This window comes from Gymnoscopelus braueri, assembly GCF_963280865.1.
Source record: "Gymnoscopelus braueri genome assembly, chromosome: 10".
In the NCBI taxonomy this organism is placed as follows: Eukaryota; Metazoa; Chordata; class Actinopteri; order Myctophiformes; family Myctophidae; genus Gymnoscopelus; species Gymnoscopelus braueri.
In genome coordinates, this window is record NC_137611.1 from 56483488 (window position 1) to 56510389 (window position 26902).

The 26902-nt window shown below is 44.1% G+C and overlaps 1 protein-coding gene across 3 annotated transcripts in view; it reads right to left on the reverse strand.

Moving 5' to 3' along the window:
- The window catches only part of hecw1b (HECT, C2 and WW domain containing E3 ubiquitin protein ligase 1b), a 135905-nt gene that overhangs the window by 67094 nt on the left and 41909 nt on the right, over positions 1 to 26902 (reverse strand). For 2 of the 3 annotated variants that reach the window (XM_080440630.1, XM_080440628.1), the window contains exons 16-19: positions 21555 to 21661; positions 20288 to 20415; positions 14666 to 14737; positions 4864 to 5014 (exon numbers count right to left, since the gene is read on the reverse strand). In XM_080440630.1, coding sequence (XP_080296756.1) covers positions 4864 to 5014; positions 14666 to 14737; positions 20288 to 20415; positions 21555 to 21661 — 458 coding nt within the window. The remainder of the gene's footprint in view (positions 1 to 4863; positions 5015 to 14665; positions 14738 to 20287; positions 20416 to 21554; positions 21662 to 26902) is intronic. The other variant, XM_080440629.1, reaches the window with a different exon arrangement.

Consider the following 26902-nt stretch of genomic DNA (forward strand, 5'->3'; position numbering starts at 1 on the left):
CACACACACACACACACACACACACACACACACACACACACACACCCACACCCACACCCACACAGACACACACAAACACACACAGGTTTATATTACTATACTTGTGAAGACATCAACATTTTAGGCAACGATTTTATGAATGCCATTTAAAATAAAAATGACATTTACCGTAAGCCTAAAGCCGGAAAATAGCTGATGTGAGCTTGTAGATCGGCTATTTTCTGGTGCACGACACAAGCGCGCAATTAAGTATAAATCAGGCATATCTTTAAAGGCAGACTAGGTAACTTTGAGCCTAAAAAATATATATATATATATATATATATATATATATATATATATATATATATATATATATATATATATATATATATTTTTTTTCCCCCCTCTATCAGCCACTATATAATTATGCTGGTGTGTTTTCCTGCAGAAATCCTCTGGTTGTATTTTGGTTTTGTTCCACTGTTTATGTTGACATTCCACTGTTTATATTGACATGCATCCCTTTGCAGGGACTGAAAAGTTTGTGGGGGGAGAGGGGGTGCTTGGCCGGAGCTCTTAATTGATCGCTTTGAACTTCAAAGGGGTTGTGCACTGAGTTGATTGATTGGGCCATAAAAGTGTCAAACTCGTTAGGGCTCTCTCTAATCAATAAATGCATCAAAGACAGTAATCAATTTGATACCTGTCAGGGATATATAATAATTTTAACCATAAAACAAAATGACTAAAACTATAATGAGAATTTTATAGACAAATAAAACAATAGCATGGTTGCGTACAGGTGTCACACTCCAAAAATAACCGATCATCAGCACACAGCTAAGTATAAATCAGGCATTACAACGCCATCACTGCCCGTCAAGATACATGTTACTCGACTAAATAAACTGTAGATTTAGTTGACTAAAATCTTATGATATTTAGCCAACTAAAACTATAGCATTTCAGATGACTAAAATGTGACTAAAACTAAATCGAATGTTATTCAAAAGAATGTTATGATGAGAACTGTTCTTTATTGAGCTCTGTCTGCATGGAATATACTCCCCATCGACACAGAACAGACATTGATCCCTAAGCCCACTAAAAAAAACAACTATACAACTCTGTGACAAACTAAGATCTTATTAACAGCATAGATAGATGAATTAAACAGACAACCGCGGCAACACCAGAAGCCATGATTTGACCTTTTTCCTAAACAAGTTATGACTACTGATGTGCAGTGGTAACATGTTCCAATTAACTGCTCCACTGTGTCTAAATGAGCATTTACCCATATTTGTTCGGTTCTGGGGCGGGTACAGATCTGCAATGCTGGCTCTGGTATTATGGGCATGATGCACTTCACCACTTCTACAAAATAAATCCATAAGATACCCAGGGGGCCTGTGAGTGTAGATGATATGGACCATATTCTTCCTCCGTGTGTCATCATCATATGTCCAGCTCAGTAGCGTACAGCCACACCCTCGTCTCAGGTCCCACATCGAATGGGACGCAGAGCAGTGAGATGGGTCTGTTGGACTTAGGGTCCTCAGCAGGTTTGTTTGGCTTTGGAAGGGCTATGACAGCATCGGCGCCAGATCTTCGGGAGCTTGGACCTCTGGAAGCATGCTAGAACGAGCAGAGCCATGCAGATGTATTTGCACTCTGGTGGGTCACAAACTCAGGGTGGATGTAATCATGGCCTGGTTTGAGTTTGCTTATGGCCATGTTGAGCTCAGCTGTTGTGAAGTCTCCTGACATGTTGGCATCCACACTGGCTGCCCTACACAAGGAGGATACCAACATCACTCTACAAGGAGTAATGTTGTGCGGGAAACGTTTTTTATCTGCACCCGGGAAGCAGCCATTCTTAATGAAAAAAACTAGCGTCATTTGTATTGTTGACCTATTTCTAGAGCTGGGGCATTTTGCTGTTACTGGGGGCCGACGGTGTTCTGCCTGTCAGCCAGGGCCGGACTGGGACCAAAATTCAGCCCTGGCATTTTGGTCCGAACCGGCCCGACACCCCCCGGGCCGTTTTGTCAACGGGGGGGGGGGGCGAGTCCGTTTTGTCAACGGGGGGGGGAGCGTTTCTGTTTCACTGTTTCAGCCCAGCACCTAGGCTGCACATGAACTCTGCAGCCGCACTGAGGCCCCTGCTGGAAAGCATCCCAGCCCAAACATTAACAATTATTAATAATTGGGCCGCGCAATCCGGAAATGACCGTAATAATCCTAAAACGGGAGCGAAAATATTTTTGTGGCCCAGCGGCCCACCCATGCCCGGTACGCCAAATGGCCAGTCCGCCCCTGCTGTCAGCTGGTTGATTGTCCCTCGCGCCTTGTGGCTAGAGTGGGTGAAGTCGATTGACTCGACAACTTCAGTCCACCTTGACCTTCGAGTGGCGTTCAGCTTCTGCAGGAATGCCGTTGCAGACTGATCGACTTCTTCCCTGGAGCTTGCCTGCTGGTGGACATGCAGGAGGTGGCTGCACTTCATCCCAGCCCGGGATGTAGTTTGTGTTAAAGCCACGGGGGATGGTTTTCCTTGCTGCCCCAAGCTGTACTTCGCAGCAGGCTGCATACCTTGCGTCCACATCGTACCACATCACATAGTTTCTGTCTCCTCAGTGAATGACTGCCAGTTTGCCTTTCGGAAGTTCCATCTCCTGACGGGTTTCCCTGCTACTGGCTCTACCAGAGACGGAACTTTTATGATGGACGGTCGATGGTGTGAGCGGGGTAACCTTTCCAGAACTCGTCTCTGTGACACACAGCGAAGGCCAGGTGTGTGTGGGTATTCCAGTGTGCGGAAAAGAAGCTTGGGGGTTCTTTCAGGTCAAACAGCAGCAACGGATTGGCGCTGGAAGCCGATTCACTTCCTTTGCTGTTTTATGGCTGTAACCCCAATCTGTGTGTTGGCAGTTGAAGTCCCCTGCATAGATGGCGGGTGCAGGTGGTGGGGGGCTTGTAAACATTGACAACCGATGTGGCCTGCAATTTAGGAGACAGCCACTCGATGCTCGAGCCTGATATAGATTGGCCAGTGGCTGTCCAGCTAAGGTCATTCCTGACAAAGGTTGCAAGTCCATGCTGTTTGCTGTGGGTTGACCCAGCAAGTTGGAATCCGGGCAGTTTGAGGATGTTATCACTCTCACAGTGTGTCTCCTGACTGCTACTTTGTGGGAGTCAGCATGGTGACTTCCAGTTTGGCGTGGTGAGGCCCTCTACATTAAGCTGGAGCACTGACAGAACCTGGCGCTCGATGGTCGGGATGGCCACCCGTCCTGATGTGGATGTACGGTGTCCCTCCGGCCTCTTGCAACCCGGTCTGCCAGATGGGTGATGACTGGTTGGCGACATTAGTTTCGCAAGCTGGTCTTGCATAATTTCTTGCTACTCACGGAGGAGGCCACGTGAATGCTCCTGTAACCATATTGACCTGTATAGATGATATGGACCATATTGAACTGTATAGATGATATGGACCATATTGAACTGTATAGATGATATGGACCATATTGGACTGTAGATGATATGGACCATATTGAACTGTGAGTGTAGATGCTATGGACCATATTGAACTGTGAGTGTAGATGATATGGACCGTATTGAACTGTGATGATATGGACCATATTGAACTGTGAGTGTAGATGATGTTCTGCCCACTGTTCAGAATAGATGATATGGACCATATTGAACTGTGAGTGTAGATGCTATGGACCATATTGAACTGTGAGTGTAGATGATATGGACCATATTGAACTGTGAGTGTAGATGCTATGGACCATATTGAACTGTGAGTGTAGATGATAAGGACCACATTGAATTGGAGTTGGACAAACCTAGCTTCCAGGGGGAGCCACCCCAGCTGTTGGAAGTGTTCTTTACCCATGTGCTCTTTGGAAGCTAGCCCTATAGTTGTGAGTAGGGATGTCCGATATTATCGGCCGATATTAGCATAAAAATGTAATATCGCAACATATCGGAATCGGTTAAAAAAATATGTTTTAATAAGTTACAGGAGTTCTTACTGTATGGTGTGTGTGATATGAAATGTGATTTTACCATAATCACAGTAATCCTTACTCATATTCCATCATATTCAAGGGCTTTTACAGAGAAATGAGACAGTCCAGTCACTTTCAAATTAGAACGCTGCAGAGGGCAGGTGTGTGTGTGTCTGTGTCCAGCTGACGCTCGTGAATGTAATAGGCATCAAAGCAATTATGCTTCTGCACTGTAAAATAGGCCAAAATCTAATCTAAGATTAGTGGGACTCATTCAAATGACCACCAGAGAGTCCCAGGACTCACTTTATTGAAAACCTAACAACATCACTGTATTATATTAGATTTATTAGATTTTATATTGATATTACGGCTATTTAATTTTATTAGATATGTGATGTTGTTACAATTAGTTGACTTTTGGTGAAAATAAAATACTGCATATATCGGTATCGGTTGATATCGGTATCGGAATTAGGAGTTGGACAATATCGGTATATCGGATATCGGTAAAAAAGTCAATATCGAACATCCCTAGTTATGAGCTTGTCGATCTGCTATTTCCAGCGAAGGTATTGAATGTAGAGTGAAAAGAGAAAAGTTGCTAGTATAGAGCCCTGAGGGACTCCGCTCAATAACGTATTGGGTTTAAGTAGTTCAATTCGGAGCTGTTTGAAGCTCGCTCCTGACTACACCACACTGTACTAAAAACTAATAGAAACGTAACAAAAAAACTAAGCCTTTTCAAAAAATAAAAACAAATCAAAACTAAACTGAAATAGAAAACATTAAGGGAAAAAAAAGAATTTAAAAATATCCAAATGAAAATTAAAAACTATAATAACCTTTATTCGTAGCGTACCTTCTGTTGAGCTGCTCCATCTGGTGGAGAGATCCGGAACGTCTCATGCCGTCGGGCGTAGCAGCAGTGGTGGGTCTCTGCCAGGTGGTGGTTCTGTTGACGTGGTCCACGTAGAACACCCGCCCATGACTGTCCACACGCGCCTCCCAGCCTAGAAATATATATAAATATAATAATATATATATAGTGCTAATAAAATACTTAATGCAGTAGTAAGTTCCCTCCACTCCAGGAAATCTCTGTTCCCCGGAGTGTGCAGTCCCTTGATATACCTGCTGACTAGACTTGCACCTCCAACAGGGTTTTTTGGATGTGCAGGAGTCCCTATATATATATATATATATATATATATATATATATATATATATATATATATATATATAGTGTGTGTGTGTGAAACTGTCTACAAGCGCCTCCCAGCCTAGGAATATGTATACAAATATTGTGAAGTCAACTTGGAAATCCTCACTGGATATCAAAGGGTTAAAAAGTCGGGCTGATTGACAGAGTGGCAGCTGTCTGAAATCATTCCCCAATCACTAATCAGCTTCGCTACACTATAAAGCACCACCCCTGAAAGAAGCCTGTAAACCAAACCACAGTGGAAGAGAAGGGAGAAGGAGGAGAATCCTCCACAATCCTCCATTATTACCAAACAAACAAGCGTGCGTCCTGCAACAGCAACGTCGCGCAGAACACATCAAAGCAGCACTGGTGCAGCCATAAAAAGCTGGAGAGGCAGCCGGTGAGAGACGAACTGTTTGTTTGTTTAAGAGTCATAAAACTTGCCGTTTGTGGCGCACGTTAGAACGTGCGTTGTAGTTCAATGTCAATTGTTTGTTTGATGTCCTCAAGTTAAAGCAACATGATTGTTGTTTTAAAAACAAATGTGATTTGTTTATTGAGAAATGTAGATTGATAGGAACAGTTTGAATGCTGCTAAAATTCAGTCTATTATATTTGCATTTCATATGAGACTGCATTTGTTAAAAACTGTTTAAAAACCTAATTCATAAAAAGACACTAAGAAAGTAAAAACAATATTCACAAGTGTTAAAAAATATATGTAAAGCATTTATATTTTGCATTTATTATTTCATGTGCATTATATTTACAGTGATTATGTTTTATTTTTCATTTAAGGTTTTTCACCTATACCTATACCTATACCTACTACACACTACCTGCACAAGCTGTACTGCAACAACAAAAAACTAAAGTAAAGAAGAACTAAAAGGAAAACCAAAGTTGTGGTCATTGTATGAGTGAAACCCAGTTAAAACCTCCTATGGACTGTATCATCCCTTTCAAGCGGGGAAACTGCAAATATACTACATAGCTTGGCAGTGAAAAACCGGAGCTGTAAGCTGGAACAGTGAAAACAGTGACCAAGAAAATATAAAATACCACCCTGCAAACAGCCAGGGGACCCAAATCCAACATGGCTGACCCCACAGTCAGGAAAACAGTTGAGCAGCTCAAAAGTGAGCGGACTGCAGCAAAACGATCCTTCACACGACTAGCTAACAGTATCATCAGAACTCACGACGGCATGTCAGAAGACCAGCTCCAAGATAGCTTCAATAAACTCTCAATGGGAGCCGAAAAGGTCATGGAAACCAATGAGGAAGTCATGGCGGAGGTCATTGCAGCAAAGGAGGCAGAGCTGAAAGACGAGGAGTCAGAGGAGTCAGTCGAGCTGACCGAACAGCAAAAAGCCGACATAGCAAAGACCACAAATGAATGTGACTTAAAGCTGAAGGAAGTTGGAGAGCTACTTAGAGATATGCTTTGGCAAAAGTTTGGAGATGAACTGTGCACAGCTGTGGAACTAGCAGAAGCTGAGTGTGAGCGTGTCGCTCGAGTACGTCCTGATGGCAACCATGAGGCCTACGAATTCATGCTCAACCATCTGAAATCACTGGTGGAGACCGCAAAGGGAGCTCATTGCAAGTGGCAGCAGTGGGTTCCGGTGGAAGACCAGAGGGAGTTCCGCAGTCGGTTGAAAGGGATCGAACGCCAAGCAACCAGTCTGATTTCCAGAAAGGCTGAGTTCATCATGGTGAGACGACAGGAAGACACAAGGTCAGGAGCAACGAACGCTGCCAGTCATCCCACCTTTACCCCAACCATTAAGCTGAAACCCACAGCTCTCCCCAAATTCTCTGGCTACAAGCGTGATTTTCACAGGTGGAGAAGAGACTGGGAGTCGCTCCAAAAACAAGGAGAACCAACCGGCTCCAAAGAAGTCAAAAAGATACAGTTACTGGACAGTCTCGATGACGGAATCAAGAAAGACTTTCGTCTCACTACTTATAACACTGCAGATGACATTCTCCGTGTCTTGGAGAACCGCTATGGCAATCGGACGGCTATTGCCATCGAAATAGTGGAAGACCTGCAGAAGATGCCATCTGTCAGAAGTAGCCAACCAAGAAAAATTGTCGAGTTGATTCAAGCCGTGGAGAAAGCACTCGGGGACCTGAGTGACCTTGGAGACACAGGCGCCATAAAGAATCCTCTCGTAACAAAGTCAATAGAGAGTAAACTCCCTGAATCCCTCAAGAAAGAGTGGCTTATGTATGTAGCCGATCCAAAAAATGGTGTGACACCAGATAGAAGGTTTGATTTTCTCTTGGCATTTCTCAAGCAGCAAGAGACTATCTATGAGGAGCTCGAGCAGCTACGAGATGATGAGCCAAGTAAACCAAGTAAGCCGAGTTGGAAAGACACCAGAATTGAGCAGAAAAGTGCCAGAACCAAGTCTACAAAGTCAGCTGATGACCAAGGCTGTGTAGTCTGCGGCGATGCCAAACACAAGAAAAAGCTCTACTTCTGCAAGCAGTTCAGGGCTCTGAATGCAGCAGAAAAGAAGGCTTCAATAAGAAAGTTGGGTGCGTGTACAAGATGCCTTGAGGTTCACGACGACCAGTCATTCTGCAAACCTGGCTTTCTATGCAAAAACCAAGACTGCAGAAATGAACAGACTCCTGAGCATCACTTCTACCTCTGTCCCAAATCTGTGGCAAAGAGGTCGGACAGATCTGAAAAGGATAAAGGCAAAAAGAAGTACACAGAGGGTCAAGAAGAGTTCATCAAAAATCTCCCCCCAGACCTAGCAAAGCAGTTTAGGGAGGCTTTCTCAAATGTTGCCTCCAGAGTCTTCAAAACCTCAAATGACCAGAGTCTACTTGAAAAGAGTGGAATGCAAGAGCTTCCCGTGATCATGATGCTACTCGTCGCCACAGCTAACGCCGGACAGAAAATAGGAACACTCATCGACTTAGCATCCGACACAAATTACATCACTCACAGAGCGGCGAGCCGTCTGGATCTCAAGAGTGAAGATATCATGCTCGTTGTACACGGAGTTGGCGGAATGAAGGTCCAAGTAAAGACAAAGCGCTATCTTCTCAAAATCCGTGTATCCACCCCCAAGGGCACACTGAGAGCACATCAGTTGGTTTGTTATGGGCTTGACGACATTGCAGACGTCCACAAAAGTGTGACACCTGAGCAACTGCAGCCATTCTTCCCAGACGTACCTCTTGATGAGCTTGTGAGGCCCAAAGAAGTCGAGCTTCTCATCAGCCACAGAGAAGGCCAGCTAGCTCCTCAGAGGATCAGAGTCGTGGGAAACCTTGTACTGTGGGACGGACCACTCGGGAAAACAGTTGGAGGAACCCACACCAAACTGTTTGAGGAGATTGAAGTGTCAGCCCACATGTCAATGTCAAAGACACACTTTGCAAGATCAATGAGAGCAGCAGCTGTGAAATATGAAGAGCTCACTAACCACATTCCAGAACAAAACCCCTCAAGCAAAGAAGTAGCTGAAATACTGGGATCAACTGCTTCGACCAGCAAAGAGAGTTTCCTGAAATGGTGGCAATGGGACAGCATTGGCACAGCATGCGAGCCCAGATGTGGAGGCTGCCGGTGCGGAAACTGCCAGCCCGGTGGTAAAGAAATGACCCTTGCCGAAGAAAGGGAGCTTGAGGTGGTAAAGGATGGACTGACCTATGTCATGAGCGATGATCACAGCAGAGAACCACATTGGCATGCAAAGTATCCCTGGCTAGAGGATCCAGCCTCACTGCCGAACAACAGAAGTGCAGTTGAAGCAACATTCCGGAGGACGGAGAAGCAGCTAGCCAAAGAACCAGAATGGAAGTCTGCATACAAAGCTCAAGTGCATGACATGGTCGACAGAGGAGCTGCAATCAAGTTGACTAAAGAGCAGATCATGACCTGGAAAGGACCAATATGGTTTGTGAGTCACCTTATTGCACCAAACCCACACTCTACAACAACCCCAGTAAGACTCGTCTGGAACAGCAGTCAAAAGTTCAAAGGCACCAGCATGAACGACCTGCTGATGAAGGGGCCAGATGTCCTTAACCAGATACGTGCTGTCCTTCTGAGGTTCAGAGCGGGAACCAATGCTGCATTAGGGGACATCAGAAAAATTTACAACTCTGTATGGTTGGAAGATAGAGAGATGCATCTCCACAGGTTCCTCTGGCGAGATTCTGAGGACAAAGAGTTGGAGGAGTACGCCATCACCAGAGTCAACATTGGTGACAAGCCTGCAGGATGCATCGCACAGCTCGCAATGCGAGAAACAGCCAACCTACCTCCTTTCGCCCACCTTGACGAGGAGCGTGAGGTACTACAAAAGGACAGTTACGTTGACAACATCCTCACGTCTCACAACGACCTCGAGAAGCTGAGAACCATCACAGCAAACGTGGAGCAAATCCTGAAAGCTGGAGGTTTCCTGTTGAAGCCATGGGTCTTCTCAGGCCAAAGTGGGAGGAAGGGGAACAACAACAAACCTAAAAAGACCAAAGTTAATAACATGGTCCTCCCGAATCAAATGAGGGATGAAGATAACAAAGCGCTTGGTCTAGGCTACCTTGTGGAAGAAGACAAACTCCATGTCATGTCATCCATTAACTTCTCAAAGAGAAAGATGAAGATGCGACTTGGCCAAGACCTTCTACTAGACCAAGTAAGAGCGCAAACCCCAAACCCTTTGACAAGAAGGAACCTCCTGAGTCAAGTCTCAGGCTTATATGATCCAGTTGGCCTGGTAACTCCTGCCAAGCAGAAGGGTGCCATCCTTGTGTGGAGAGCATTCCAGGAGGCAAAGAACGACAGCTGCCCTGTCAAAGACACCTGGGATACAGCATTGTCAGACAGCCTCAGAGAAGATGCAATCCGACTCTTCGAAGAGTATGTGCAACTCGGGCAGGTTACATTCACCAGGGCCATAACGCCTCCAAGCTTCATTGGAAAACCTTGGGCAATAACATTCTCAGATGGAAGCGAGCATGCCTACGGCGCTGTGATGTACCTCCGGTGGAACACCAACCAAGGCCCATTCGTCACTCTGGTGGAGTCCAAGGCGAAACTAACTCCTTTAGACCACAAAGGTGATGCTGTCAAGGCAGAGATGTGCGGAGCCGTGTTTTCCTCACGTCTCAAAAAGTACTTTGAGCAGCACAGCAAGTGGTTCCATATTATCGATAGCCAAACAGTCCTCGGTGCAATCCATAGAGAGAGCTATGGTTATCAGACTTTCTTCGCAAACAGAATCGGAGAGATCCAGAACACAACAGCCATTCAAGACTGGTGGTGGATTCCTGGTCCTCTTAATATTGCTGATATCATAACCAGAGGGGCCAGTCCTCAAGACCTGGATGAAAGTTCAGAATGGCAAAACGGACCAACATTCTTGAAATTACCAGTGGATGAATGGCCAATTAAATCTGCCAAAGAGTTGGCGACAGCTGCCAGAGACAGTGTCAACAGATTGCAAAAGAAAGCGTTTGTTGCTGCACTAACCAGAGCAAAGGCCAAGGTACAAGTGACATCAGATCCAGAGGATGCCAAAACACAAAAGTCATCAGAACTAAAGCAGGATCAGGAACCAACTCAAACACAACCAAAAAGGCCACCAGCAGGATCAGCTGTCCTAAACCTTGTGAACGTCAAGCGGTTCAGCAACCTAAGCAGACTCGTCAAGACAGTTGCTTGGATTTGGAGAGCAGCAAAGAAGTTCATTAGAGGGAGACGACAAACTGCAAACAGTCCAAAGTGGGAGGCAGTGTCGTCTTCACAAGTCATCTCAGTGAGAGAGCGAGAAGACGCCCTAAGAGACATCTTTCTTGCGGCACAGCAAGGTGCATCCTTCCCAAGCACAACCACAGACAGGCTGGCAGTCTACAGAGACCAAGAAACTGGCTTGTTGGTCTGTGGGGGTCGAATGCAGATCTTCAATGAGGATAAAGTTGCTGTCCCTATCTTGCCTTATGAAGCCTGGGTGTCAACGCTGTTAGCACGAGAAGCCCACGAGGAGAACCACGATGCAGTGGCTGGAACCTTGCTCAAGATGAGAAGAAGAGCATGGGTCGTGAAGGGTCGGAGAACTGCTCAGAAAGTGGTCGAAGACTGCATACTCTGCAGAAAGATTAAAGCAAAAAGATGCCAGCAAATAATGGGTGATCTACCTCCAGAGAGGATAGAACCAGCTGCCCCCTTCAAATACACAACAGTAGACCTCTTTGGACCTTACCAAGTCAAGGATGATGTCAAGAAAAGAGTGTCACTGAAGGTTTGGGGAGTTGTATTTTGTTGCATGGCTTCCAGAGCTATTCATACAGACCTGGTGAACTCTCAATCCACTGAAAGTTTCCTATTTGCCTACCAGAGGTTCACAGCATTACGAGGTCATCCAAAGAAAATCTGGTCAGATCCAGGTACTAACTTCATAGGGGCTAAGCCAGTCCTAGAAGAACAGTACCGATTCCTTGACAATCTTGACAAAGCTACCCTAGAAGAGAGAGCTGCCAAGAATGGCACAGAATGGACATGGAAAATTCATCCAGACGATTCTCCACACCGGAATGGTGCCGCAGAAGCTGCTGTGCGCATCGTCAAGAGAGCACTGCAGAGTCTGGGAGGAGAGTCGGGGCTAAGTTGGAGTGAATTCCAAACAACTCTCTACATGGCTACATAATCTTGCGAATGAAAGACCAATTGACGCTAGGACACAGAGCCGAGAAGACAGCGTTCAGTTCATCACTCCTAACTGTCTACTGCTCGGACGAGCATCGCAGAGTGGAGATGTCAGAACTTTCGACTTCAGTGACTATCCTTACAAAAGGCTTAAAGCAATGCAAGCGCAAGTTAACAAGTTCTGGAGGCACTGGAGTCAACTCGCTGGTCCTAACCTATTCGTAAGGAACAAGTGGCATACAGCCAAGAGAAATGTCGCTGTCAGAGACATCGTCTGGATTGCAGACCAAAACGCCCTCAGGGGTCAGTTCAGGATTGCAAGAGTGGTCAGTGTCAACTCAGACAGCAAAGGAATTGTGAGGGATGTCAACGTCAGAACCTTCCCAAGCTACCCTGTTCCTGTCACAAGGCCTACCACAGCAAAAGCAAATCACCAAACATCTAAAAAACTCAAAGAAGAGATCCCAGCGACAGTTCTTCACAGAGACGTCAGGCGACTGGTCGTCTTGCTTCCCACTGAAGAGCAGAACGAACCGTCGGACCCAAGTTTACCTTTGTAACGTGCGACCTCCCAGGTGTCTCCACTGGAAGGTCGAGTGGGAGGTGTGAAGTCAACTTGGAAATCCTCACTGGATATCAAAGGGTTAAAAAGTCGGGCTGATTGACAGAGTGGCAGCTGTCTGAAATCATTCCCCAATCACTAATCAGCTTCGCTACACTATAAAGCACCACCCCTGAAAGAAGCCTGTAAACCAAACCACAGTGGAAGAGAAGGGAGAAGGAGGAGAATCCTCCACAATCCTCCATTATTACCAAACAAACAAGCGTGCGTCCTGCAACAGCAACGTCGCGCAGAACACATCAAAGCAGCACTGGTGCAGCCATAAAAAGCTGGAGAGGCAGCCGGTGAGAGACGAACTGTTTGTTTGTTTAAGAGTCATAAAACTTGCCGTTTGTGGCGCACGTTAGAACGTGCGTTGTAGTTCAATGTCAATTGTTTGTTTGATGTCCTCAAGTTAAAGCAACATGATTGTTGTTTTAAAAACAAATGTGATTTGTTTATTGAGAAATGTAGATTGATAGGAACAGTTTGAATGCTGCTAAAATTCAGTCTATTATATTTGCATTTCATATGAGACTGCATTTGTTAAAAACTGTTTAAAAACCTAATTCATAAAAAGACACTAAGAAAGTAAAAACAATATTCACAAGTGTTAAAAAATATATGTAAAGCATTTATATTTTGCATTTATTATTTCATGTGCATTATATTTACAGTGATTATGTTTTATTTTTCATTTAAGGTTTTTCACCTATACCTATACCTATACCTACTACACACTACCTGCATAAGCTGTACTGCAACAACAAAAAACTAAAGTAAAGAAGAACTAAAAGGAAAACCAAAGTTGTGGTCATTGTATGAGTGAAACCCAGTTAAAACCTCCTATGGACTGTATCATCCCTTTCAAGCGGGGAAACTGCAAATATACTACATAGCTTGACAAATATATATAATACACTCTGTGACTGTCCACATGCGCCTCAAATATATATATATATATATACACACACACACACACACACACACACACACACACACACACACACACACACACACACACACACACACACACACACACACACACACACACACACACACACACACATACACACACACATTGTTTTCCAGTCCAAGGAATCCTTAGCTGAGAGAGAGATAAAGCAGGGACCCCCATTACATATTGTATAACATTATGTTGCAGATTAAACTTTTATGGTCTTGGCTCTCCATCACCAAGCCAAGACCTTTGCTGTGCCTCCTCGTGGCAGTCAGTAAGTCGGTAACTCTGTGCTTTGCAGCCTTAGGCCAAACTGCATGGGATCCCCCCCCCCCCCCCGCCCCCCCCCCCCGGAGGTGGACAGTGCAGTCTCAATCCTGGCTACCACCATCCGATTGACCAGTGCCTACAGGCTAACCTTTGGTTATAGGCTACGGGAGAAAACCCCTAAAGAAAAACCTGTGGTGAAGACTCGCATTAGGCAGTCACCAACAGACCGGTGCTCTGGCAGTCCTCTGCAACCCCACACGGCAGAAGGTCGTTATAACGAGCCACTGGAGGACGTCGCATGGGGCCAGTGGTGGAAAAAGTACTTCATGTTTTACTTAAGTAAAAGTATCAATACTGCAATGTAGAAATACTCTGTTACAAGTAAAAGGCCTGTGTTCATAATGTTACTTGAGTAAAAGTACAAAAGTATTGGCATCAAAATATATTTTAAGTACCAAAAGTAGAAGTACTAACATGTTTGAAAATAGCAGATTTTTGACCTTGTAGATCGGCTATTTTCAAATAGCTTATGTATAATATAGGGCAAAAGTGGTTAATGTAGGTTTATAATGTAATAATTGATATCTGAAAAGTAACTAGTAACTAAAGTTGTCAAATAATTGTAGTTGAGTAAAAGTATAATATTTGCCTCTGAGATATAGTGGAGTAGAGTAAAAGTACTGAACTTACTTAAGTAAAAGTACAGAAAACTGGAAATGCGCAAGGAAAGTAAAAATACCTCAAGACAATACAGGGACTGCGCATCTTTGCCACCACTGTAATCAACTTACTGCGCAGCCCTTCGTGTGGTTGAAAACAAATATATAAGAGAACCAAAATACACATTAGCGACATGGAACGTCCGCACACTTGGCATCGACATGCTCTGAGCGAAACTTGTTTACATGGGGAAGACTCGTGTGTGCGTGCGTGTGTGTGTGCCTTACTAGAGGGTAGAGGTTCATCTATGGTGGGGTAGTGATGGGGGTGTGGCCTCAGGGCAGGAAGCTGACCAACTGCTGGAAAACAAGATGACAAATCTGTTACCACAGAAATATGTTACCACACAACCATGTTTCTCACAAACATGTTACACAGAAACCTGTTACCTTACCACAAAAACATGTTACCCACACAACCATGTTACACTCAAACATGTTACACACAAACCTGTTAACACAAACATGTTACACACAAATCTGTTACCACACAGATATGTTACAACACAACCATGTTTCACACAAACCTGGTACACACAAACATGTTACCACGCAAACCTGTTACACACAACCATGTTACACACAAACGTTTCACTCAAACCTGTTACACACAAACACGTTTCACTAAAACCTGTTACACACAACCATGTTACACACAAACCTGTTACACACAAACACGTTACACACAAACACGTTTCACTCAAACCTGTTACACGCAAACACGTTTCACTCAAACCTGTTACACACAAACACGACACAAACACGCCTTGTAAAGTAAAGTATGAAGTTATTAAATGTCAGTCATTTCTTTGTACATGACAAGTTATCAGTCATATTATCCGCCCTGTGCAATTTGGGTTCAAGAAGCCTAAAAGCCAAACAGAAACTAGACGCGTCGCAATTCAGGGCAATTGCAGAGTGTGGTTGCGCCGACGCGAGTCGCGGGTCGCTGCCGCCGGGACTCGAGGAATACGCTGGGAGGAATACCGTCGGAGGCTGCGCCAATTACATTGTCACGCAACTCCTGAGATCACTTGCGTTTCATTTTGAGAGGATTGGTCCCCCCAACATATGTTTTTTGCATCAAAAGGTTACTTTTTTAGCATTTGTGGCGCCCCCTATGGATCAAAGTGGAAATTCTTTTTTTTTTCAGAATCAGAAGACTTTATTGCCATGACATGTAGACATGTTAGGAATTTGGTTTGATGCAGTGGAGCGCAGTTTACAACAGGACTGGTGCAAGACAGGACAAGACAGTGCAAACCACATCATAGTGCAACAACAAGTAATAAATAAAAATAAATATGAGAAGTGCCAAAAAGTGCCAAAAAGATCAAGTGTTCAGTTAGGACAGTCTCTGAGGTCAGGTAAGGTCAGGGGGGGGGGGGGGGGACCAGCAGCATTCAGTAGCCGGATGGCCGTGGTGAAAAAGCTGTGTGAGTGTCGTGCCTTCACAGTCTTTGGTGACCGCAACCTCCTGCCTGAGGGGAGCGGGGCAAAGAGACGTCCTGGGTGTGTGGGGTCAGCCATGATCTTCCTGGCCCTCCCCAAAGCCCTACTTTTAAACAGGGCCTCCAGGGGGGGCAAAGGGCAGCCAATCACCCTCTCCGCCGAGCGTATCACCCGCTGCAGCTTGGCCTTGTCCTTGGCCGCTGCAGCGGGGAACCAGATGATGATGGCGAAGGTGACAATGGACTCGATGATGGCTGTATAAAAGTTCACCAGCATGGACCTTGGGAAGTGGAGTTTCCTGAGCTGCCTCAGGAAAAACAGTCTTTTCTGGGCTTTTTTAGTGAGGGCGTCGATGTTGGGCCCCCACTTCAGGTCCCGAGAGACTGTCACCCCAAGGAAGCGGCATGACTCCACTGTGGCGACTGGAGTGCCTCCCAGTATGATTGGAGACGGAGGGGGCGGGTTCCTCCTGAAGTCCACGATCAGCTCCACCGTCTTAAGAGCATTTAGCTCCAAGTTATTCCGGCTGCACCAGGAGACCAGCAAGTCGATCTCACTCCTGTAAGCAGATTCATCCCCCCTGGAGATGAGGCCTACCAGGGTGGTATCGTCCGCGAACTTAAGGAGCTTGACCGACTGGTGGCTGGAGGTGCAGCAGTTGGTGTAGAGGGAAAACAGAAGGGGAGACAGGACACAGCCCTGCGGGGAACCGGTGCTAATAGTCATCAGCTCGGAGATGGACTTCCCGAGCTTCACCCGCTGAGTCCTGTTGGACAGGAAGTCCGTGATCCACCTGCAGGTGTTGTCAGGCACCTGCAGCGCAGAGAGCCCACATTCCAGTATGGATGGCAAGATGGTGTTGAACGCCGAACTGAAGTCCACAAACAGGATTCTGGCGTAGGTCCCATCAGTGTCCAGATGTTTCAGGACGTAGTGTAGAGCCATGTTGACCGCGTCTTCCACGGACCTGTTGGTTCTATACGCAAACTGCAGGGGGTCTAGGAGAGGGTCTGTGATGGACTTCAGGTGGGCAAGGACGAGGCGTTCAAAGACCTTCATAACTACAGAGGTCAGGGCAACGGGTCTGTAGTCATTAAGGCCTGTGATCCTCGGCTTTTTGGGGACAGGGATGATGGTGGAGGTCTTGAAGCAGGCTGGTACCTGACAGCGCTCCAGGGAGGAGTTGAAGATGTTACTGAACACAGGGGACAGCTGGTCAGCACAGAACTTCAAGATGGAGGGTGAGACAGCGTCCGGTCCGGCCGCCTTCCGGGGGTTCTGTCTCTTGAACAGGCGGTTCACCTCTCTCTCTGAGACAGAGAGGTATGGGCGGGCAGAGGAGGTTGGGGAGAGGGGGGGAGGGGGGGCAGGAGCAGAGGGGGCAGACTGTTGTTCGAATCTGCAGTAAAACTTGTTCAGCTCATTAGCCAGGAGAGTGTTATCCATGACCTGAGGGGGTTTTGGTTTATAGTTGGTTATTTGTTTTAGACCCTTCCAGACAGAGGCAGCGTTACCATCTGAGAATTGTTGTTGCAGTTTCTCAGAGTAGCGATGTTTTGCCTTCTTAACAGCTGCCTCAAACTTGTACCTGGCGTCTCTAAACCTGTTCTTGTCTCCCCTCCGCCACGCATCCTTCTTCTCCAACCTCAGCCTTCTGAGCTGGGCTGTGAACCAGGGTTTGTCATTATTGTAACTGACCCTGGTCCGAGTCGGAACACACGCTTCCTCACAGTAGCTGACGAATGACGACACAGTGTCAGTGTACACATCCAAGTCATTGCCAGCCTCAGCCCCCGCCCACTCCACATAACCCTCGTCACAGCCAGCCCGCTCTAACCAGGCGCTGGTTCTCTCTATAGCCTCGCTATTCCACGTTCTGTATGACTTCACTACAGGCTTTGACACTTTTAGTCTCTGTCTGTAGGATGGGATCAGGTGGACAATGTCATGGTCAGATTTTCCCAGCGCAGCTCGGGAAACAGCGTGGTAGGCGTTCCTGATGGTACAGTAGCAGTGGTCTAGCGTCCTCTCCCCTCGAGTGGGGCATTTAACCTGCTGCCGATATTTGGGGAGAGCCCGGCTCAGATTTGCTTTGTTAAAATCCCCCAACACGATCACAGCACTGTCCGGAAATACACGTTCGGCATCCATTATATGCTCGGCTAATGCACTCTGTGCCTCTTCGACAACAGCGTCGGGTGGAATGTACACACAAGCAAGAATAAAAGAGCTGAACTCACGGGGTGAGTAAAACGGGCGACAGTTAATGATAATGAGTTCTAGAGCAGTCGAGCAGTATTGTTTAATCACTGTCACGTCAGTACCCCAGGACTCGTTCACGAAAAAACATACCCCTCCACCGCAGGCCTTGCCGGACGAAAGTGTGTCCCTGTCGGCTCGGTACAGCTGAAAACCCTCCAGATGTACTGCTGCGTCTGGGACGTCCTCGGAGAGCCATGTCTCCGTGATGGCGTAGACTGCTGCAGAATGGTAATCCTTACTTTTCGCTACCAGGCACCGGAGTTCATCCATTTTATTGCGTAAAGAGTTCACGTTGGCCAGAAATATTCCTGGGAGTGGGGTCCGGGAGCCGCGTCTTCGCAGTCTAGAGAGAGCCCCTGCTCTCTTCCCCCGCTGTCGTCTAACCCACCTCACAGCCTGGGTGAAGACTGTGGTTCCTCTGACCAGGATATCCAGCACGTCCGTAGATCGGGTGAGAAAAGTAGGAAAAATGTCCAAGGGGGTGGAATCCCTAAGACATAAAAGTTCTTCTCTTGCATAAGAGATGCCACAGAACACGTATCCAGACATAAAAACACACAAAACAACACCACAGCAGCCATGGGCGGCGCCATCTTGGATCAAATTCTGTTGAGTAAACCACCCTTGACATGTGATTCAAATTTGGGATTGACTGGACGTTTTGTTCGTGATTTGTGGGCTTTTTTGTAAAACGGGCCCCTCCCGCTAACTTTGGAAGCCATTTACGGTCCAGAGTATCGCATGGGTCCAGAGATCATGTGTACCGATTTTTGTGAGATTTGGAAAAAAATATGTAGGAAAAGGAGCTAAAAGTGTGTTTTGAAGAAAATTCAAAATGGCGGAAAATCTATCCTGACGCAAATGGGCGTGGTCTATATGGGGAGTTGCGTCATGACCCAAGAAATCCAGGGAAAACGAAATTTTTATTTTACGACATACGGTTCAAGAGTTATAGGCCAAAACGTAAAAGCGGCTGTTATAGCGCCACCATGAGGCCGATTAGTGTAATTATTTGTTTAATAATTTTGGACTAAATTATGAACCTTCCCTCCAAATCTGGTAGCTCTAGCTCTTACGGTTTTTGAGAAAAAAATACTTTAATTTGAGTTTTTTCACTTTTCCATTAAAGCGGATGGGGAAATGTAATGCACTAATAAATAAATATCAATTAAACTATTCAACCAATCTCTTAGCAAAATATAAGCACACGATTCCCGGTGAAGCCGGTCATTTTGATATATGGCACTAAATTGGGAAGAATAAACTGTGGGAGGAGATGCGCGCCAAAGTATTGTTTATCTAGAAAGATTAATATAGTATCCCTAGAACTATAGTCTGTTTGCCCTGTTAGGGCAACCACACTAATAAACGTTTTATTTATATGTTCCAAGGGCCAACGGCAAAAACACAAATAAGTTCATTTTTATTGCCACGGACGAGAATTCCCGTTTATTTTTTAATTGTTTTATAAAAGATTGCGCTGTGATCTATAATCCGAATTGACCACTTTCACTGTAACTCACACGGATACGGAAATAACGTCACCCAAAGATTTCCGCCTCGGTCCACTTTCTGTCTATTGGTTTCCTGCAAATGTTTGTAACTCGAGTTAATTTCTTTTGCCCTGGATTTGGCGAGGCACAGTGGTTTCAACGGGCTCTAGCAAAGGGAGCGACAGTTCCAGTTAAAAAAAAATTGTCTGGACGACGAACAATGATCCCCTTTGTGTTTACTAAGCGTCCTTGGGTTTCTGAAAGGCGCTATATAAATTGAAGTTATTATTATTATTATTATTACTAACCGTCTGACAAGCGATCATAATGTATATAAATGTTCTGTGGCCAGTTGTGGACGTGGGAAAGACGTGCATTTTTGACAATTTTATGGTGTTTTCAGCGTGCCTGTGGCAGAAAAAGTTACCTCACGGGTGAAAATGTTTTCCTCTGAGGAGCGGACACATATCGTGTTTTTGTCTACACACGGTGGATCGATGGATCATTATGGATCAACATTTTCTGTGACCAGTTGAAAAGGTTATAAAACACGAAAATCAGTGAAAGTCAGTGAAAGAGTTAATCGCAGTTGTGACAATTAAATATCGACTAAAATGTCATGATCGTGACAGGGAGAACTTACGAGCCGTGCCATTGGTCAGCGGTGAGCGCTGTGGGCTCTGAGCCTGGTTGGGTGTGGCCACCTGCTGCCATGGCGACGCGTTGTCGCCGTCCATATCGTCCTCATCTTTATCCTCATCTTCCTGCGACCTGCACACACACATTATGGCTTACGGTAAAAATGACCTGCACGTGTGTGTGTGTGTGTGTGTGTGTGTGTGTGTGTGTGTGTGTGTGTGTGTGTGTGTGTGTGATGATAAAGCCTATAGCCGAAGTGTATAGACTTAGAGTCATCCTCTCCCCCCCCCTCCCCTTTCCTCTCTCCTCTTGTCCTCTCTTTTCTCGTCCTCCCTTTGGTTGTGTGGGTTTGTGTCCCATTGGTACAATCGTAATTAACCCTGTACGGATTCACGCTCTAGTAAGGCCTGCCACTAATTCTACAACCGGGGACCCGCTCCCCGGAGTTTCTTTTATTTCCCACGTCGCAGGTCCATGGACCCCCAGCTGCGGCTCAATACTGTGACTGCGGACCGGGCCTCTCCATGGAGCACGACCGTGGATTTCTACTACATTACACTATACCACTACACTATACTGTATATTATCTTAACATTCTTTTATTATACCATTATATACTGCATACACACTATTGCTGTACTATATTATATTATCATATACTATCTTACACTATTATATTTGCTACTATTGTTATTGTTACTACTTGCACTGTATCTCTTTCTGTCTCTCCTCTGTCTGTCTCTCCCTCTCTCTCTCTTCTTTCCCCCGACACGGTCGAGGCAGAAGGCCGCCACCCTAGAGCCTAGGGTCTGCCTGACGTTTCTTCCAGTTAAGAGGGAGTTTTTCGTTGCCACTGTCGCAAAATTGCTTGCTCAGGGTGGGATGTCGGGTCTCTACTCTACATGTAAAGTGTCTTGAGACAATTTTGATTGTTATTACAAAGCCACTTCAGACCTATAGCCTATATATACTTTAGCAATTTGAAAATAGTCGATCTACACTTTGTGAGCTTGTAGATCTGCTATTTTCAAAGGATTTTTTATACATTTGAAAACTTGTGAATGGGACCTTCTGCATAATGATTACTTTTACTTTTGGTATTTTGAATACCAAACGTGTACTTGGCTGTAACAAAGAGACTATTTCTACAATAGGGTATTGATACTTTTAATTAAGTAAAACACATTTGAGTACTTCAATCACTGGTGTGTGCGCATGCATTTGTGTGCGTGCGTGCGTGCGTGCGTGTGTGTACGTATGTGCGTGCAGACCTGTTCTGAGTGTAAAAAGAGTGACTGCAACAGGGCGCACACTCATCTTCATCATCCTCATCATCGTCCTCACGGCGTCTTCCTCGCGGCCTCCCTCTCACCTGACCCTGCACGAGGACAGCAACAACCAGGCAACAATTACAACTTTTGTTTGTCATGTTCATATGTTTATGCATTTGTTTCATATTTACATGCCAATTTAACCCATTAGGACCTGAGACCGATCCTACAAATGCCTCCTAAATCAGTGGTTCTCAAACTTCTTTGTGCTAAGGACCACCAAAAGGATATGAATTTGGCCAAACAATTGATAACAAAAAAAAAAGAATAACACACTCGATCATACAGATTGTATAAGTTATATTGTATTAACATACTCGATCATACAGATTATATAAGTTATATTGTATTAACATACTCGATCATACAGATTGTATAAGTTATATTGTATTAACATACTCGATCATACAGATTATATAAGTTATATTGTATTAACATACTCGATCATACAGATTGTATAAGTTATATTGTATTAACATACTCTACCATACAGATTGTATAAGTTATATTGTGTTAACATACTCTACCATACAGATTGTATAAGTTATATTGTATTAACATACTCTACCATACAGATTGTACAGGTTATATTGTATTAACCTACATTTTTAAACAACGCAAAAAAATAAAAAAAATAAGATCGCCATCTGGTGGCCAAAGAAATGAACTACATATTTCAAAGTTGCAACATCCAAATTCATAGATCTCATACAATGAAATTTGCTATGTCTCTTGAAACAGTGTTCAACAGAGTTTCATAATTTTTAATTGTTTAGCTTGCAAGCTGCTTTACATTATGACTGTGTATTTTTTTTCTTGTTAACCCATTACTTCCTGAGGCCGATTCTACAAATGCCTCCTAAATCAGTAGTTCTCACACTTTGAAGATTTTAAAAAAAATGTAAATCTATTGACAATTTTGTCAACAAATAAAAACTAGACTAAAATGTTAGGGAGGGACTAAGAGATGAGAAGAGAAAAAATAAGAGATCCAGTAGAATAGAAAAGTCATTTTATGCATGTGGGTAACACGTTTCGAAAATAGTCGATCTACAAGCTCAGTCTGCATTTTCGGCACGCAGCAGGCATTACGACGCCATCGGGTCCCGCCAAAATACAATATAGTCCACTAAATCAACTGTAGATTTAGTCGACTAAAATCTTATGATATTTAAGTCAACTGAAACTAGACTAAAAGTAAAACATTTCAGATGACTCAAATATGACAAAAACTAAATGGAATTTAATTCAAAAGGCTATGACTAAAACTATCCGTGGTGGAAAGTAACTAAGTACATGTACTCAAGTACTGTACTTAAGTACAATGTTGATGTACTTTTACTTTACTGGTGTATTTCCAATTTGCAATACTTTTACTTCTACTCCACTACATCTCGGAGGCAAATATTGTACTTTTACTCCACTACAATTATTTGAAAACTTAGTTACTAGTTACTTTGTAGATTTTGACAAAACCACTTCAGCCCTATTTAAACTTTGGCAATTTGAAAATAGCCGATCTACAAGCTCAAAACGCGTCGCTTCGTGTCGCGTTGTGAGCTTGTGGATCCGTTGACAATTTGGCTGTTTGTGGGTTGTGGGTATTTTTTTTTATCCCATGATTTTGTACCCCCAAACGATTTTCTTTTTTTTGGGGGGGGGGGTGGGGGGGGGGGGGTCCGCGGTCCCCCTGGGTATTTAAAAAAAAAAAAAATTATCCCATGATTTTGATTTGAAAACTTGTGAAATGGGACCTTCTGCATAACAAGTACTTGTACTTCTAGTAAGTACATTTTGATACTGTAGTATCTTAGAATAAGCATATAGTCTAGAAATACTTGAGATGAACACACATGAAGACTCACATGGCCTGATTTGAACCACACAAAGAACAGACCTAGAGACACTCATCCCCCGCAGGATGTCATACACAGAAAACTCTGATGGTTAGTGAGGAACAGTCATTTAAACAGCACATGGTCCTTGTACTTACATACATGTATCCATACATAATATCATATATCATTATACACTAATCTACCAGTACCCATATTGTAATGCAGTCACATTGCAATGTAACCATGCATATTACTAGTGAAGGCCTGGTGGACATAGTCCATTGATTACTGTGGTCAACCTTAAAGTGAATACCAGTTGGCCTAGTGAGACATTCCCGATTAGTTACAGACACCCTAAGCCCTTTCATAGGAGATAGGGGCACATTCTGTTAGGAGGTCCAGATGTCCATTATCCAGGGGACATCTGACCTTAGCTGACCACTATATTGTTTTAACCAACTCTCACAATGGACTTACACACACACCAAACTACTTAATTTAGCACATACACATTTACACACATAGTCTCAGCACTTGTAACCCACACACCTACGTGCACACTGAAGTACATCCATACATGCCCACACACACACACACACACACACACACAGGACACACACACATTTAGGCATCTGGATCAGAACACATACACCTCGTGCACATGCCTATAGAAAACAGCATGCATGTACACACACACTGAGTATAAATATCCACTCTGAGTGGAGTTCTGTCTCTTGTCCTGACGAAAGCTGTAACCATGTAAGTAATTATCTTCTCTCCTTAATAAAATCAACTGAGGAGATGGAATGCCTGGACTCTTTAATTCTCCTTAAACAAGGGCAAATAGTCCCACAGATTAATGCACTTTACTACAAATGGCGAACCAGCTTTTGACTTTCTGAATTCATTTGAGGGACAATCTTCAATAAAGGTGAGTTGTTTTTTGACTCAGTAGTTTGTCCCTCAGGATGTTTTCGATGAAAAGAACCTATTTTTTTACTTTTTTAAGTGCTGTCTGTGGGGCATTATTTTTGCCTTTGTTGAGGGAGGGTTTTGGGTTCATGTTAAAATTTATTTTTATTGAAATTTTGGTCAAAAGTATCTGGCTTGCATTTCAGTGATGCCTCTGTGTCAGGCGATTACGCATCAGATTAAGACGTCACGCTCTGTCTCCTAATAATTTTGCCTGACTGATCATGAAGCTAAAAAAAAAAAAAAAATTATAAAAAAAACAAACAGTAAACTTTACTTGGTCACTCTGGTGATAGGTTATTTTCGTTACTTAGTTACTAATGTAATGAGTGGATGGACTGTACTTATCACTTGTGTGCTCAGTTGTTTTGGGGAACTTTCCTTGGTCACTCTGGTGATGGGTTATTTTCGTTGCTTAGTTGCTTTTGTAATAAGTTGATCGAATGTACTTTGTCACATGGGTATTGAGTAGTTCTTGGGATTGGGAGTTTTGATTAGGTTGACTGTCTAGTGTAAAGGCGGGCTACTTATTCACTGAAAACGGTGATTTTCCGTGTACTGAACTGTTGAGTTGCGGCCGTGAGCTGCTACTTATATTCACTGAAAACTGTGGTTTTCCGTGTTACTGCGATGTTAACGATGTTAACGTTTTTTTTTGGGGGGGTTTTGTTTTTATCTTGTGTGTAGGTGCATCTTTTTAGTTTTTGTTTCATACATTTTGCATACATGTAATAGCTATACATGTGTACAAGTGAGGAGATGAAAATGTTTTGTTTGTCTGTCTGTCAGTCTCTGTGGGTATCTATGTGTCTGCCTGTCAGCTGCAGGATGTGTCTATGTGTCTGTCTTTGCCGTTTTTGTTTGTGTCTGTGAGTGGCTAATATCCACACTGTGTGTGTGGAGGTCTGTGTGTTTATGTCTGAAGAATATGATGGTGTTTTGATTAGGTTGACCGTTTAGCGTAAAGGCGGGAAGAGGTATAAGCAGTAATAATGATAATAATAATAATAATATTAATGATGATAATAATCATGGGTTTAGCTAAGTAATGTATTACATAGACAGTGGGAGTTGTCCTACTCTCACTCGTCTGCTGCTCTCCTATTTCTCCTCTGTATGGGGGAGAAAGGGGGGTCCACACACACACACAGGCTGTTATTTTAGCCTGGGGAGTATTTCTACTCAAGTAGTGGCTAGTATGGTACTTGAGTACTTTCTCTTTCCTGCGTGCTTTTCTCTGTGTTTCTGAAACCTGATTCTCATGTTTCAAGGGGGGAGGTGAAGCAGGAGAGATGCGTGATGAGTATATTTACTTGAGTAACTCAGAAGGGTATACTTTGATGTAACCAATCACAGTGTCCCATTCCTCTGAGCAGTGGGAGCATAAGGCCCTGATTAGAGCCCATAGCTGAGAGTGAGAGAGAGAAAAATTATGTGGCAGCACATTCTCACCTCAGATGTTCTCAGATACGTATTTTAGTGTACTGTTTGAGTTTTAAAATAAGTAATGCACCGTTTATAATGCATGCCATTTAATGATAAACATTATAATTGTGAGCATGTTATAAAAGTGTGCAAACACATATTTTCCATTTCGCCACGTTAATAACAATAGGGGAAAATCATAATGAAACATGTTAGTAATTGTAGTAATTGTGAAATCTCCTTTACATTCTTCAAAAAAAGTATAGTCTGTTTGAGACATTTAATTCTGGAACCAAACAAACAATCACTGTTGGTTGTCTCTTACCCTTTTGTGTGTGAGTGAGTGCGTGAGTGAGTGCATGTGAGCCTAGGCTCCCTGTCTCTATCCCCTCAAGCCCCCACCTCTCAGTGGGCTCCCACAGTCCCTCGGCCCCCACCACTTTTACCCTATGCTATAGGATGTGCCGATCTCTCTCTTTCTGTGTGATTGGCCTTGTGTCTTTTCTCTTCTTTGTTTGAGTGAATGAGTGAGAGTTAAGAGTTTATTCTGCATTTAATGTAATGTAGAGATTATGATTTGAAGTATTGAAGAATGAATGCTAATGAAAATGTTTATTTTCTTTTGTGTTGAGCGTACATGTACCATGGGGAGTTTCCAGTGAATGACACCTCCCTGGAGACCAAGCCAAACCCCCTTCTGAGGGCCATCCCCCTGAGTGGTCAGATCCAGAAGGCAAAACAGAACACACAGAGGCCTTTCATCTGGATGGACACAAGCAGACCCATTCCATGACCTGAGGGATGCCGGTCCATTGTATCACACAAGATCAGTTTGTCCTAAAACCATTTGAAAGCTTAATAGCCTAACAGTTGTAGTTTGAATTATTATTTGAGTGTGTGTTTGTTTAGGCATGGAATCGACTCATTGAAATAGGTAAAGTGATCTCTTTTTTGTTTTAGTGGTGAACATGGCTAGGTGCACTCTACCTGGAATCAGAATCATTTTGGAGTTCTGAGTGCTTAGAAGAACTATGTTCGCGCTGGCCGTCGAAA